Raw genomic sequence first — 16,929 nt, 5'->3', positions numbered from 1 at the left:
AAAATATATTTATGTATTATTACCCTCCGTCCTGGACGCACAGAAGGGCCAGGTCCTTAAGGGTGTTCATACCATGATAACACTTGATAGTGCAAAAAAATATCTTCGTGCATTAATCAAATATGATATTATATACATGGACATGGTTTCAAGATAGAAAAGCTATCTTGGATACACTTGTTGATTGAGAGAATATCTCAAGCATAGGGAAACCACTCATATAAAATACAAACAGATTCTTTACATAAAAAGATCACAACTAAAACAAGTGAAATTACATTTTCCAACCATTACAACAACTCCTGACTCAATTTTGTCGTGGCCTTTCGATAAGGGGATTCAGACGATTTGGAACGGATACTTGACTTCGACTTGGATAAATCAACAATTACAACAACTTCCGTCTCAATTTTGTCGTGGCCTTTCGACCAGGAGATTCAGACGATTTGGAACGGATACTTGACTTGGACTTGGATAAATCAACAATTACAACAACAACTTCCGACTCAATTTTGACGTGGCCTTTCGATCAGGAGATTCAGACGATTTGGAACGGATACTTGACTTTGACTTGGACAAATCGGACTCCTCCCATTTCTTGATCACATTGCGGGATCTGCTTTTCTTAGAGTCACACATGCTCGATAAAGATATTCCTGCCAAAACCATGCCTCAAATCTATTATTATGTAAATACTTAAAATGAATGGTTGAGATCAGAAGAAAGGGGATCTAAGGGACCCACCTTCTCCTGCAGCGAGATTGACATACAGATCGACGATGTTGGGGCAATTGCTGCGGCACTCGGAAGAACAAAACTTGGTACTAAATTCCGGTTCGTGTAGAGAATCGGTGGACATTCCAACAGCCATCCGTTCCAAGCCGCACGCACTTATGCACTCCTCGCTTTCGATCCATCCCACCAATTTCTCCGCCATCACGACCGATGACTATATATATATGCGCGCAATTATTGTTAGTCTTTCAAAAAACTTATGATCATCGCTAATGACGTATCTATTAACAATACTAATTGTGTTTTTATGATTGAAGACGTCAACAATCAAAAGGTACCTGGCATTGAAATTGCAAGGTGCCGTCCTCCGTTACATCCTTCTCGAGCACACATCTATTACCAGTGGACGAGACAGAGAAGGCGCAGAGTTCCACGGGAAGCTCCTCGCACTTGATAATGGCGCCTGAACAAATACAGTACATCAACACGACATATTAACTAAGTAACGCCCACAAGACCTTTATGATTAATCCAATAATTATTACAAACAGCGAGTAACAAGAACAAGACATAAATAGATCAAAGAACTCACTCTGTACTACAGGCACAGCAATGGACATTAATATGATGAGGGAAAATATGCAGGAGGATGAAGGTGCAGCATGAATGAGCTTGGTGGAGGCCATCACTACTCAGAAACAATACACTGAGAAAAACCAACCCAATCAGCTGAGCTGTTTAGCGTCAGTGAGTTTGTAGGTGTGGGTGAGAATGAGAATGAAATGATGTATTTATTATAGCGTGAGGCCGTTGAACGCCACTGTGCCCATACAAGGGATGAGTGAATGTGTGTAGTACCGTGGAAAAGTGTTTCAAAGATGGCGACGAGCTCAAGATTATTTTGACGTATGGAACAGGCATGCCTTTTCCTCCACGAATCGCGGCTAATTTAATGGGGCTGTCGCTCTCAGGTCTGCGACAGGCTCGCCGACTATATGCGCCTACAAGATTGGAGTTCCACTTGTTTCTTGCATTGCACGTTCCCAATTCTCATCCGCGATTTTAAAATTGGTGATAATATATTCCTTTACGATTATAATGGTTGATGATATATTCATTTCTTCTGTAGCTAGTCTGTTGGGCGGTCAAAATGGAAGAAGGCACACCATCCATGGAATTTAAGTAGTGAGGGTGATGGACATCACATATACACTGAACATTTAAATTTCAAAATATGAGCCATTAAAGTCAGTTGTGAGTAAGAAGAAACGTTTAAATTTCAAAATGTGAGTAATTGAAGTCAGGTAATAACAAGAGAATATAATTGCACGTTTCTTTTCCACGGACCATTCTTGAATGCACTCATTATACAATAACATTTTCAAAGTGATATAATAAAAAATTATGAAATAATATAAAGCTGGGAGAGATGTTCTCACTACGCATAAATAACAAAAGGGTACTTGATTGCATCACAAGAAAACATCATGAATAAGAGTGGATTGCGTAACCTAGAAGGAAGCATTAAGCATCTGAGAAGGATTGCGTAATCTAGAAGGGAGGAAATGTGTTCAAAATATCTCAATGAAGAGTGAAATATATAATAATTGATAATAATTATTTTAATTATATCATGTTTTATTGTGATATTTTGAAATTTAATAATAGTAATATTTATTTTAATCATAAATTTAAAATTCAAGTTATATTTCTTTTTATGTTTATAGGATTAGATTAAGTTGTAAATATTTTTATATGCGTGGAAATTTGGGTTAAAATGATTCTTGTTTCCACAACCATGTTTTTATAATCATTTTACGGTTTCACAACCATATTATGGGTTTTAAGAGAGAATGAATTTATCAAGTGTAATGAATATCAAAAAATAAAGTTTCTGTTTTCATAACCATCTTATGGGTTAAAATTATTTTTAAGAGAGAGGGAGGACGAGAGAGGGAGGACGACGAGGGAGAGAGTAAGAGTTAATTGCAAACAGAGAGAGACCTGAATGGTTTCACAATCAAGTTTTATTTGGTTTTTACAACTTTTTGAAGTTTGACATTCTTAAAGTAGTAAGGGAATCACAGAAGGAAGGATGTATGCACAGGGCTCTCAATTTGACTTTTATATGCCCCATTCCCAAAAGGCAAAAGTATCGATCTTTCAATCATTAGAGACCTATTTCCTGTTGTAATATAATCTACATGTTGATTATGAAAGTCATTTTTTTAAGAATTAAACCAATACTAAGTGATATTGTTTCAAAAGACAAATTTAGATTCCTCCAGAAATGTTAGATTCATGACACAATATTTATAGCACAAGAGTCCATGTACTCCATTAAAATGAAGAAGATCCTTGTGATAGCTATGAAGTTAAACCTATCAAATCATATGACAAGGTGAATTGGGAAAAAAATTGTTAGATAACTAAAGCGGGTGAAAATGTTGTCATAGGTTCAAATCTCTCACCTTCTTTTTGTTAACCACATTCTCCTTTTTTGTATGGCTCAGTTCCATATATTAGTGTTTTGAAATGTATCGAAGAAAAATTTGAGCTAATCACAGTGTTGACGGTGTTGGAGTTGCCAACATTCAGGGGGTCTCCTCGATATGAAGTCCCACCTAGACCTCACATTGTTTGGTGTAGGAGTCCCATTGGTATAAAGGCCCGGTTGCCAAATCCTTAAATATTTTCTTTGGTTGTAACTGTCAACAAGAGAGAGGGATGCAATGGTGTCTTCGAAAAAAAACAAGTTGTGTTTGGTGAGTGTTCAGTTGTAAATGTGTCGAGGTTCTTCTACTGCTGAGAGGGGAGAAAAGTGAGCCTCTAAGTTAGAGGTATTAGTACCACCCAAGAAGAGACACACATGAACTGGAAGGATCCATCTAACATCTAGCAGAATAGTCCACAGAGGATGCGACGGTCGTTACAACCAACAAATGAAGAAATATATGTATAATATCCTGTGGAATAGTCCACAAGGATGGGACAACAATGGCAACCATTACAACACATTCTCAATAAGGTAAGTACTAAAACAACTGAAATAGTTCAACTATATTAGGACATGTGAAAGAAAACATGAAATACAAACATCTGCATAATAGTCTTACAAACATTCATAATCCATGCATGAAGAATATGTTGGCCTTGAAGGTTTTTGTTATGAAGTAAAAGTTCTAAGACACGTGTTTACAATGTATATCACTAACTCTAGTAGTGGAGCATTGAAGCCACCCCTTGCTCCTCAAAGAACTAATTTGTCTCTCTAATGCCTTGCAGGACGAGCCAAGGTGAAAAGTCCTTTGCTCATATAATGAGGGAGTATATATAACCAAGGGTGACTCTTTGACTACCCTCATGAATGTTTGACTTCTTATGACTTTTCAAATTACATGACTCTTTACATTCCATGTGTGTCCTTTGGACTTACACTTTAAAATAAATTATGAATACAATATACATGATCCACAATGGTGATGTGGCATATGACCACTCATGACATGACACTAGAGGCATGGGTTGCGTGATGATGTGGCAATGCCAAGCCACTGTTGTTGCTAAGTGTTGGATGTATTCTTGAAGATGATTTCTTTTCACCTCTGCATGGATTTGTGATAAGGAATCTTCAATGATCTCAAGTCTTGGATAATGGTCGCAAAATAGAGTCTGTTTTCTTTCTCTTAATCGATCAACTTATAATTTCAGCTACAAGAGAGTATTTGAGCATGCTCCCATCCTTCTTCTCCTCCTCCATCATCTTTCAATGACATGATAGGATACTTATTCCTACAATTCACCCATGACGAGACGACATCAATACGAAAATCTCCTAGTCTAAGATGATGCATTCTAGTCCAGCAATTGAGCCAGGAACAAGTGACAGGTTGGGAAGAGGGACTGAGGGACTACACAATGCACAGTTCTAGTAGCTAGCAGAAAATCTTGAGCCCTAAGACTGCGTAGTGTGCAGTTTAGGCAAGTCCGAGGGACAAGACTGTGTAATTTTTCAAGCCAGTGGGACAGGTTGAGGGAATGGGCACAAGGAGAGCTAAATGCGCAGTTCTAGGAGTCAAGGAAGGTTGGAAAACTGTACAGCTACATAGTTCAAGGGCTCACAGGATGATATTGTGACTTGAGGATGTGAAGTGTAGAGTTTAAGCTTGGCTGAGGACATGATTGCGCAATTCTAAAGGTCAAGGCCGAGGCTTCAACACATAAACTGGGTAGTCTAGCAGTCCTAGGAGGCAAGAACTGCACATACCGTAGTGGCAAGAAGAAATTTCATATCTAGAGGAGTGATACTATGCAGTGCACAGCTCAGGAGAGGTCCAGTGAATCTAGGTTGCTCGGTCGGGAAGTTTTTCCGAAAATGGCTAAGTGTGGGATCGGTGTGAATGGTGATAAACTTTGACTGGGATCACACACTTAGGATATTTTGACGAGATGAAAAAAATATCATCTGAACACATGAATAAAACATTTCCCTCCGTGCAACAACTTTATGGCAAGTTACGAAAAGTGAGACACATAAGATGGACTTTGGGGCGATCGTGACGACACTTGTGCGATAGTGCTCAAGACTTGGTGAATAAGTGTGATAGATGTTTACATAGTTATAAAAACTCATATAGACAAATATAGACCCTTGAAACCATCAAAATAGGCTTGTACACATTTTGCGGCAGCCAAACATGCCAAAATACGACAATTTACTCCACATTCGAAAGGGACCAAAATACTTCAAGAAATATCATGAAATAAGCTTCGGTGTTTGCGACATCAATGTACAATACCAAGGAAGGCTCCAAGATTAACTGTAAGCGAAAATTATGGAGGGTGTTGTAGCAGCGACAACACACAAGAATGAAAATAAACATGGAGAAGTTGATCCTCCATAAGAATATCTCTCCTCCAGTTAAAAAATATTTGGTTGATTCTTTTTCTTTTGAGATATCATAGCTACAAGATGGTTTCAAGTACTTAGGATTCTATCTTAAGCCAAATAATTATAAAAGAGAAGATTGGTTATGGTTGATTCGAAAGGTTGAGGCTAGGATATCCATATGCATAAATCAACTCCTCTCTAAAGTGGGGAACTAATACTAATAAATTATTTAGTGGAAATCATTCCTATCTATTGGACATTAATTACATCCATCCAAAATGCATCATAAATAGAATCAAGAAAATATGCCACAAAGTTTTGTTGGCAGGAAACAAGCATCTAGATGGTAGCCCACTATTTAGGTTGTAGGATGATTTCATAACCCAAAATGATGGGGGGTTTGTGATTAAAAGAGAAATATTTTTTTCAAATCATTAACAGCCAAGAGCCTTTGGAGGTTTCTAAATAATAGATCCCTCTGGGGACAAACTGTGAAGAGAAAATATTTCGAAGGGAAATTGGAGTTAGAATGGATCTATTTCCTAGAAAGTTTCTTCCATCCTCTTCTATAATTTGAAAATCCCTTTGTGATGCCTTCCCTATTATAGGTAGTTTACATGGCATGTGGGAAATGGAAAAAAAATTATATCGAGATAAATCCATGCATTGGAACATGGGACCAATATACACTTTTAGGCCATCTAATCACCTCTATACTTTCAATGGTTGTTTTCTTGCTAGTTGATGCTAGGAATTGGGATGTTCATACATGGGGAGTCCAAGGTTGGAAGTTGTCAAAGGATTTTTCTTTAAAAAATATTGAAGCCTAGGAGTGGAAAAAATATGCCAACTTACTTGCCTTAGTTATAATTAGAATCAATCACAAAGCTAATGACAAATTGGCAGGGTCAAAGATCCTAAACTCGAGGGAATATAAAACCAAACTAGGATATCAAGCCTAGTTTGAGACAATGGTTAGAGGAGAAGTTGTTTTGTGGGGAAAATTCTTGTGGAAATGAAAAGGCTCATTAAAGAGTAAACATGCTCTATGGTTAGCTCTGTGAAATAAACTACTCATGTGGGGTAATGGCTTGAAGAGGGGATGGACATGTCCTAATCATTGTTTGTTGCATAGAAATAATGAAGAAATAGTTTTACACTTTTTCATCAGTTGTCCATATGCTACTTCGATTAGACTATGGTATTAACTAAATACTCACACACACCACATCATGGAAAAAAGCTTCACTTGTTGACTATGTCAAGGAATGTTCTCAGGATGTATCACTCCAAAATTACCCCACCTTCCTAGCAGTATGGGTTCACTCCATTTGGTGGGAAAATAACATGGAGATCTTCCAAGAAAAAACATCCTAGCTAAGATGGTTATGTCTATGATCAAGTCTCAAGTAAATGCACACAAAGAGTTTCCAAAGAAAAAGAAACCTATAATGCCTTCCATGCCTCCACTAAAGGAAGATATGTCCTGGGGCTATTTTGATGGAGCTAGCCAGGGTGATCCTCCATTATGTGGCTCAGGTTTTGTTCTCTCTATAAACACTAATACACATGGGCGAAAAATTAAATGGTAAAATCTAACGGAAGGGATAAAATCCGAAAAATGTTGAAAGTTAAATGTATTTTTGTTTTTTTTTTAAATCTCGACAGCCATCGAATATCCGACATGTTAATTTTTCATCAATTGTTCTATGTTTCAACTATTACTTCAACAATATCCAATAGCATCCAATTTAACAATTTCCACTTCTTCAATTTAACCAATGACAGTAGAGAAATAATAGATAGAACAATTATTCAAATTCACAATGAAAGACAACCAAGAGACAAGAGAGATGATATTTGGTCAATGACCAGGGGAAAACCCCACTAGGTGGAAAACCCTTCTGAATATTATTCTATTAGATTGTCCTCAAATTTTCAACAGAGAGAGTACATCATCCAAGAGACAAAGTAACTTTGACTAGATAATATCCAAAACCAATATACAATATTCAATCAATATTATGTCAAATCAGTATACCAATGTCAAAATGATGAGGAAGTGTCAATTTTGGTTAACTTTTGAATTTGCAAAAAGCCAACAGCAGTTGACTGCCCTAATGAGTCAAGTCAACAATAGTCAAATCATGGTCAAATTTGCTTCAATTTAATTCAATCAAAGCCTAGTTAATGTGGCCCCTTTTGCTGGTAAAGGATCTATCAAAACAACTCCAACAACTTTGGTCCAACTTGGTCAATGGAGAGATAAAAGTAAAAACCTGTTCTACATTCAAACATGTGGTCAATAGAAGTAAAAATCCTCAAGATTCCTCAATTTTAGAGTCTAAAAATGCGCCCTGATGGGACATACCTTCTCCAAGAAAATCAAAGTCAAAAGTATACTTTTGACCCTTAATCAATGTTCATCAAACTTCAACTATATAAAATTCAACACTAGTTAAAGGTGGTCCAGCTGCTTCAAAATTTCATCCTTCCTTCCTTTCTGAATTGGGCTTCCTTAATCAGATCCAAAGCCCAAGAAAACCAATCCAAACCAAACTCCCAATCATCAAAAGTCAAATATGCCAAATAGAGAAGTCAAAAATGCCTCTAAACCCTCCCAAGTGTGAAGAAGAATAGAGTTTCCTCTAACCTATACGAACCAAACAATTGAAGAGAGAAAAATAATGTGTGTTTTGTGATGTCCAAATGAGGCAAGGGATCACTTGTATTTATATGAAACTTGAGGGGTGCCATTTTGGCCATGAGATGTTTCATTTGACTCAAGGTCACCTTTGACAATTTTGTATTTATGGCCTTGACCTCAAAAATCCACTTTTCCTTATCTAAATTGAGTTCGTCAAAAATCAATTTTGGTCCTCACAAAAATAGGAAATCAATGCAATGATTATCTCTATCAAATGAGTTGTCCAAAGTGTAATTTGGCCCTACTTGAAAAATTTAGCCCTCACTCTCAAGTAGGGGAAATTCCACCTACCAATATATGACGATCAATCATCATGCCATCATGTACCATCTTTGCTTATATCTTCTCATCTCATGTTAAACATTATTTAATCTAAATAAGAAGAAATGTTGCATGGGAGCTTGAGCTATCACCCTGTCTCTGTCACCATCGGGGAGACTCTGCTACCGCCTGAAATCATCATCATCATCATCATCGGGGAGCCATAGCTACCACCCAGAACCAAAGACAACAGGTGGGATCAACCTACGCGAGTGTGTAGGGATCACACTCTATCCCAAAGTCCTTGACAATAGGTGAGATCAACTTACCAGAGGTAAGGATAACACCCTACCATATTATCCCTGATCATCCATCTTAACCCTAAAGCGTTATATGGTAGAACACTTGCATCCACCAACTTGGGTGAGATCCACCTACTACAAGGAGTAGGGATCACACTCTATCCCAATTCCCTTAAACTATTGGACAAATGGGAAAGTTTATCCCACAATGTGGGTAGGATGTTAACTGATGCATACTCTGACTAGGGGAGGTTCAAAGTCTCAACATCCTATCGGTTAGAGGTCTCTCATCCCCAGGAGCCCTATAGCTCCATTCCTCACCCTAGGAGCTCAACCAATGGGGAAGAGCACTGCTCAGTTTTCTTGATCAACCCATACCCTTATTCGAAAGGGTCATCTCAACCATTCCAACTTGCTCTCTGAAGACAAAGAACTTCCCTTTTGGCAAAGCCTTGGTGAGGATATCATCTATCTACTCATCTGTTGAAATATGGAGGAGTCTCACAGCTCCTCTCTGCACCAGATCACATATGTAATGATACATAATCTCGATATGTGTAGAATTATCATGAAACATAGGATTCTCTAATAAATGAATCCCACTCTGGTTGTCACAATAGATGATTTTCATGTCAAGAACCAAGTCAAATAGGATGGCTGCAATATACTCATCCAAGGTAGTGTTAAGGGCTACAGATTTCTACTTCCTACTCATCCACGATATCATGGCAGATCCCAGACTAAAACAAAATCCAGAAGCACTCTTCCTGTGGACAACACTACCAGCCCAATCTTCATCTACGTATCCATGTAGTATAACATCTCTAACGAAATATCTCAATCCAAGGTTAATAGTCCCATGCAGATATCTCAATATGTGCTTGGAAATGACAAAATGTATGTGGTGAGGCTCAGTCATAGTTAGCTCAAACTATTAACTGGGAAGAATATGTCAGGGCGAGTGTTTACAAGAAACATCAGAGCACCAACAAGTTGTCTATACTCACAGGGGCTTCCTAGGTTTGGTCCAACAAATTCTCCGCACAACTTCTTGAAATTCATCTCCATAGGTGTAGGCAAGGACTTGCACTCAACCATGCCAAATCTTCCAACAATTTTACAACATATTTTCCTTTGAAAGGAAAATATTTCCCAATGTTTGCAATACTTATAGTCCCAGGAAATAGTGTATCAAACCAAGGTCTTTCATCTCAAACTCAAAAGCAAACTCCCTCTTACATTATAGAATGGGGGGGTTTGCACCTATTATGAATAAGTCATCAATATATAATAATAAAAATGAGAGGCATACCTTGGATCATTTTAAATTACAAGTTTGAATCAACATTGCTCCTTGTGAATCCAAACTTCATCAAGTAATTGTTGACATGAGCATACCAAGCACAAGGGGATTGCTTCAATCCATACAGATATTTCTACAAACAACATACATGGGTCTTCCTGTCATGAACTTCAAAGCCTGGAGTTTGTTCAACACACACTTCTTCTTGTAGAAAACCATGTAAGAAAGCATTATTGGCATCCAATTGATGAAGAGTCCATCCCTAACTTGCACTAAGGGCTATTATCAAACGAATGTTAGTATATCGAGCCATCAGAGAAATATATCATTGTAATATTCTCCCTCTTTTTGGTAGAATCCATGGGCTACAAACCTAGCTTTGTATTTTTCAATGCTTCCATCAACCCCATGCTTGATCTTATAGAGTCATTTCGAAGTCACCACTAATTTTCCTTTTCGTCTCGACATAGAATCCCATACATCGTTCTTCATGATTGACTCATATTCTTCATTATGGCATCCTTCCAGACTTGTTATTTCATGAGTTATTCAAAGGTATGAGGCTCATCTTGAATCATATTGCTCATATGTACAACATATGCTCAGTAACTACATGGCTTCTTTCTTTTCCCTAAAATTTCCATGAGCAACAACATGTTTCTCGGCATCTTGTAGAGTGTCATTGAGCCAAATTGGTATTTACTTCATAGGGGGATCACATGGAGGAGGATCTAAAGGGTCCATAGGATCTATGTGATCATCAATAATGTACTTCTCACATTCAGGCACAAAAGGACCTTCTAGAATTTCCAGATCATCACTCTTGTCTTCAGGACGAGGAGGTAGAGGGAGGTCCCTTGCTTTTCTAAGGGAAACATCTTCATCAAATGTTACATCCCTACTAATTTCAACCTTCATTTGACTATAAATATAGATTCTAAATGTTTTATAATCTTCACTATATCCAACAAACATACATTTCCTTCCTATAGCTTCTATCTTTTTTCTTTTGTCCTTCGACACATGGAAGCATACAGGCTAGCTGAAAAATTCATAGATGAACAATATCAAGCTTGACACCTATGAATACTTCCTTGAGAGTCTTGTTTTCCAAAGCTTAATGAGGAATAATAATTTGAACATATATTGATATATAATTTTTTTTAGCCAAAAGGAATTTTAGCAACTCTTGATCATGGAGCATGGCTTAGGAAACTTCTACAATGTTCTTGTTCTTTCTCTCATCCACTTGATTTTGTTTGGGAGTGTACGACACAATATTCTCCTTCTTAATTCCTTCCTTCTTCTAAAATTATATAAATTCATTTGAGATGTATTCCCTACGGTTGTCGGACATGAAGATCTTTATTTTCTTCCTTGAAATATTTTCAACCAAAGACTTGAACTCCTTGAATAATTCGAATGCCTTATCCTTGTGCTTCAAATAATATAACCATGTCTTCCTTGGGAAATCATTGATGAAGGTGGTGTAATAGAAATGACCCCAAGTGAATGTATGGGAATTGGACCACATATATCTAAATGAATGAGATGAAGGATGTCTTTCATTTTATTTTCATTAGAGGGGAATTGTTCCCTTCTCTTCTTTCCACTGGCACAGCCAAGGAATACTCAATCATGTTGAGCTTGATCATCAGGGATCCCAGAGACCAACCTCTTCAATTTTGCAATAAAATCTCACTTTGATGATTTGTATTATGGACCATAGCTATAAGGGGTCTTACAGTCATGCTATAGAGTCCTTCAAACCTTGATCCCAATATGAAGGTATTTCCCATATAGGATCCAAGAGGCAAAGTGATTAATTTTCCTTTGATGAATGAAACCCTCATTCCTTTATCCTCCAAGGTATATATCAATACCAAATTCTTCTTCAATATCACATCACATCATGAATAAAAATAGATTCCCCACTGTTAAAATGAAATTTGACAGAACCAAAGCCCTTTATGGTTGTTCAATACTTGAAAGGAACGTGGAATCCTCTATTTTATTTCTTAGAATTCATGATGCCATACTTACGAATGCCTTTAATAAAGGCTAAAGCAATATGCACTTTCTGGAGTTATGGCTACTTTGATCATTTTTGTGATCATAAAATTATACTCTCTGCATACTTACAGAGGTACTATGCTAAATAGTGGCACTTGGAATTACATAAATGATTGATAATTAAAAACATTATGATTAAAAATAATTTAATTGAGAAACACTTATTGGATTCCTTGGTTAATACACCACTACATATCATCTTTGGGGTGATAGACTACCAAAGGTGTTTGTTTTCGGGCTAATAAACCACTCTTAGAGTGCTTTGCACAGCTGATAAACCATCTGTAATTAAAATATTGTGTGGAGTGGCCATGGTTTATAAGAATACTGGTAGGTAACAATCAATTTTTATAAAGACTTCTTTTTTCTTTTACAAAATTAAACAAGGGATAAAAGGCTAGAAGTAAAAGTAGAATATTTTCATCATTGTAGATATTTATGGTTATTAATAAAACATAATTACTTTTACTTATTGGTATTTCCTAAAAAAAATCCTCCATTTTGAAGGGAAAGGATCCCCTTTGGGTTGTTGTTGTTAAAGAACTGTCATGACTAGAGATAGATTTCATGAGTGAAATATGACCTAAAAAGTAGATTACAAGAGATAAAATTGATCTAAATGAAAAAAAAAGTTCCAGTGGAAGATATAGACTGGAAAAAATATAATGATGACAAAAAGAAAAAGTGAAGAACATCAAGCACAATGTTATTTTCTGAGGTAGGGGGAATGTAATATCCCTAGAACGTGCATATTACCATTTGGCATTTCTGATTTAAATAATATTAAAATATTGTTGTATTAATATTTTTGGCGTGCGGTTGTTACTCTTGATGTGCTACGATTAGCACCAAGAATTGGTTAGAAACTCCTCATCACCTCGATTTAGAACAATTTTGCAACTACCAAATCCATCACCAAGAATGAATTGATTCAAGGAATTCAAGGGGGGTAGTTGTAAGGTAGAAGGTGTTTGTTTTCAGGCTAATAAACCACTCTTAGAGTGCTTTGCACAACTGATAAACCATCCATAATTAAAATATTGTGTGGAGTGGCAATGGTTTCTAAGAATACTGGTAGGTTACAACAAGTTTTTATAAAGACTTTCTTCTTTTTTTTTACAAAATTAAACAAGGGATAAAAGGCTGGAAGTAAAAGTAGAATATTTTCATAGTTGTAGATATTTATGGTTATTAATAAAACATAATTACTTCTACTTATTGGTGTTTCCTAAAAGAAATCCTCCATTTTAAAGGGGAAGGATCCCCTTTGGGTTGTTGCGGTTAAAGAACTATCATGACTAGAGATAGATGTCATGAGTGAAATATGATCTAAAAAGTAGATTACAAGAGATGAAATAAATCTAAATGAAAAAAAAAAGTTCCAGTGGGAGATAAAGACTAGAAAAAAATATAATGATAAAAAAAGAAGAAGAGAAGAACATCAAGCACAATGTTATTTTCCGGGGTAGGGGATGTAATATCCCTAGAACGTGCATATTAACATTTGGCATTTATTATTTAAATAATATTAAAATATTATTGTATTAATATTTTTGACGTGCGGTTGTTACTCTTGACATGCTACGATTAGCACCAAGAATCAGTTAGAAACCCCTCACCACCTCGATTTAGAATGATTTTGTAACTACCAAATCCATCACCAAGAATGAATTGATTCAAGGAATGGAAGGGGGGTAATTGTAAGGTAGAAGGTAGCAAATATGTTAACACAATATCTGGTAACAAAATGTTGATTATAATGGAGTCATTATTTTTTCATTCGAAAACCTTCTTAATCATAATTAATATTGATATATATAGAGTGGGGAGTCTCACAACTCCATTTTCAAAGTAAATACATGTTACATGAATAAAAACCCCACAATGTGGATATGGAAACATTTATCTCTTCCTTTTTCTCTAAGTGTGGTGTGTTTTACCCCTCAGATTCCAATTACAATGATATAACAAGGGCAACTGGCGTTGTTGTAGTCCCTGCCGGCATGCAATTTCAAGAAACACCCAAATTCAATGATAAATTGAGGGCTATGCAATTTCAGGACACACAAATTCAATCATAAATGACTAATTATCTAAATGAGTTAAAAAACTAATTTAAACATGAATGTGGCTAAATGACTTTAAATATGAATGTACATTGATTTATTCAGCAACAACCAGTGGAACTAAATTAGCTCAATTGTACCTTTAACACCTGCTTGAGTAGATTGTATACACAAAGGAATGTCCATTTCTCTTTTCTTTAAAAAACTTGTGTATAGATTGCCTCAGTGTTTCTTTGATACATGTTGATCTTCTGAACATGCATTTACAAATTTGACGGATTGACAAAAGAGTTTCAAAGAAGCATTCAATTATGTGCACATATCATCTTTAATTCTGACATTATATCAAACTTTTAAAGCAATTTCTGTTTTGTTTAACTTGAATCTGCAAAATTTCTCTCAAAACCTCATTTTTCGGCAAGAAGCCCTACTACAACCAAGAAACAAAGTTGCACCCTAGTTTCAAAGGTCAATCCATAGTTGTCAATGCTCTATGCAAAAAATCTTTAAATTCAAATTTGTGTGGATTGGAAAAAAGCAAAATGATTTACTCTTTAAAGTGTGCTAAATATGAGTCTGTGTGGACTGGACAAAAGAAAAGAAGAAAAATATCTCTAAAGAGCACTAAATATGGTTGCCTTAGTCTACAAACTCCAACAATGAAAATTTTGATCACCTGCATGGCAGTAGCTAGAAGGAATTTTCCTTTAGCGAATAGAATTTATTACAGGGTAAAAGATGCAAAGACTTCATTTTTATTGGAAATACGCATATGAGAATGCATTTGGCCTTATCGAAATTGTTGATCAAAGCAATCACATGAGATATTACTTCTTTCTCTGCTGATCGTGTGGCTGATTCAATCTGAGAGCAATGGAAGCAGACTTGCAGAGATCCAGTCTTCATCCTCATTTAATTTGATTGGCTGAAGTGCATGTTGATCGTTTGTTTTGTCAATTAAACTGGTAGATCAAATTTTATTGTTGCTGAGTAAATTGACAAAACTTATTTGGTTGACAAAGTAGCTGAAACAATTTCTAAAATTTCTGGAAATATTTTAAGCAATCAAAGTTGCTGACTGAACTGGAAAAAAATATTAATTAAAACTGGTTACACATAAAGCCCTGAATTACAACTTCGCCTAGCTAATGTCAAATTGGCATCTGCGAGAAATCACAAACTACAGCCTCACAAGAATATCACAAATCATAGACTCCAACGTCGCAAGAATACACCAGTATGGCAGTGGTTATGAGCTAAAAAATGGAAAAGCGGTTCCAAGCACCATAACCTAACTATTTTCTAATCCAAAGGAATCTTCTTAATCCAATAAGGGGTGTCAGAGAAACGCCACAAAAGAACTTAAATATGGAAAATTTTGCTAATGGAAATGCTTGTCCGATGACAAGATTCAGTGAAAAAAAACTAATGCCATGCTGCCAACACCTCAGCAATAAAATCTTGAACATATCCAACAAAAAAACACATGTAATGCATGCATATATTTCACATATACATGGAAGGATGTATGTGCTGTCATAACGAAAATTACAAAGTCATCCAGTAATTATTAATCTTTTAATTAAATCTAAATTACCACTTGTTTACTATGGGCTCATAATTGTGCCACCTGGTTATTATGCCATAACCCAACATGCACTTGTCCATTCTACCATAACACAACATTCTTGTGAAAGTTCTAATAATTCTCTTTCACTCCATGGACAAAAGTGCTGGTCATGGTGGAGTGTAATTTCACTGTAGCTCCAACAGTGGCTGCGTCTCCAACAAACACAATGGTATTAGTGGCTACGTCTCCAAAAACGCAACATGCATGTGAAAATTCAAATATTTCTCTTTCAATCCATGGACAAAAGTTCAGATATTTCTCTTTCACTCCATGGACAAAAGCACTGGTCATGGTGGAGTGTAATTTCACTAATTGTCCAACAGTGGCTGCATCTCCAACAGACAACGGTAATAGTGGCTATTACTATGAGAAGACCCAACCTTAGAGGAATTAATTATTGTATATGTATGCCATCCTAGAGGAATTAATTACTATATATTTATGCCAAGAGAGGATGGGTTATGGTTTGACTAGCTGCTTGTCGTTTGTTATTAATGTGGTATGTCACCTTACTTCAGGGCTGGATGGAGTCTGAGCTTAGATTGGAACCTAGAGTGAGCCCAATTCAGTGAGAGCAGAGGGAGACAAATTTTTGTTGCATTGTGGTGGGTACATGCAACCACAACCATGGAACAGTAGTTGAATGACTCTATTGTATAATCAAATAGGTCGAAGACTAGAAGACTAGAAAATGAGTGGAAATCACTACCTCTACCTCGAACAATGACTGCAAGAAGTATGAGCCATACTAATGTATGTGGAGCGAGTGACATTAGGTAAGCCGTAAAATTTTCTGAAGAAAAGAAACTCAAGAATTTAAATGTGTATGTTATTTTCGTAAAAATCAGTACCAAATCACTCATATTTTTAATATTGGCATGATTTTTTATACTGGCATGGCTTTTGGTTCAGGTTTCTTTTGGTTCTTGTTTTTTGATGTTTTGGTTGAAATTATGACATG

At 36.3% G+C, this 16,929-nt stretch overlaps 1 protein-coding gene across 1 annotated transcript; it reads right to left on the bottom strand.

The window, feature by feature from the left end:
• Positions 1-305: 305 nt before the first annotated feature.
• LOC149153067 (uncharacterized) lies at positions 306-1,485 on the bottom strand. The gene is made up of 4 exons (XM_089445046.1): positions 1,328-1,485; positions 1,074-1,198; positions 745-949; positions 306-656 (listed from the first exon to the last, which is right to left on the bottom strand). Exons 1-4 carry the CDS (start codon positions 1,419-1,421, stop codon positions 487-489), a joined length of 594 nt encoding a protein of 197 aa, XP_089301172.1. The 5' UTR covers positions 1,422-1,485; the 3' UTR covers positions 306-486.
• Between the last annotated feature and the right edge of the window lie 15,444 nt (positions 1,486-16,929).

This window comes from Pinus tabuliformis, chromosome 9 (assembly GCF_031772625.1).
Source record: "Pinus tabuliformis cultivar Carrire ecotype Pingquan chromosome 9, CPIR1, whole genome shotgun sequence".
Lineage (NCBI taxonomy): Eukaryota > Viridiplantae > Streptophyta > Pinopsida > Pinales > Pinaceae > Pinus > Pinus tabuliformis.
The sequence above is the reverse complement of the archived record's forward strand: the minus strand, read 5'-3'. Positions and strand labels throughout refer to the sequence as shown.

Coding starts and splice junctions, on each gene's coding strand:
- LOC149153067 (XM_089445046.1), bottom strand. CDS start 1,421: ATGGCCTCCACCAAGCTCATTCATGCTGCACCTTCATCCTCCTGCATA. Junction 950..1,073: donor CCTTGCAATTTCAATGCCAG/GTACCTTTTGAT, acceptor ATATATATATAG/TCATCGGTCGTGATGGCGGA. Junction 657..744: donor CAATCTCGCTGCAGGAGAAG/GTGGGTCCCTTA, acceptor TGGTTTTGGCAG/GAATATCTTTATCGAGCATG.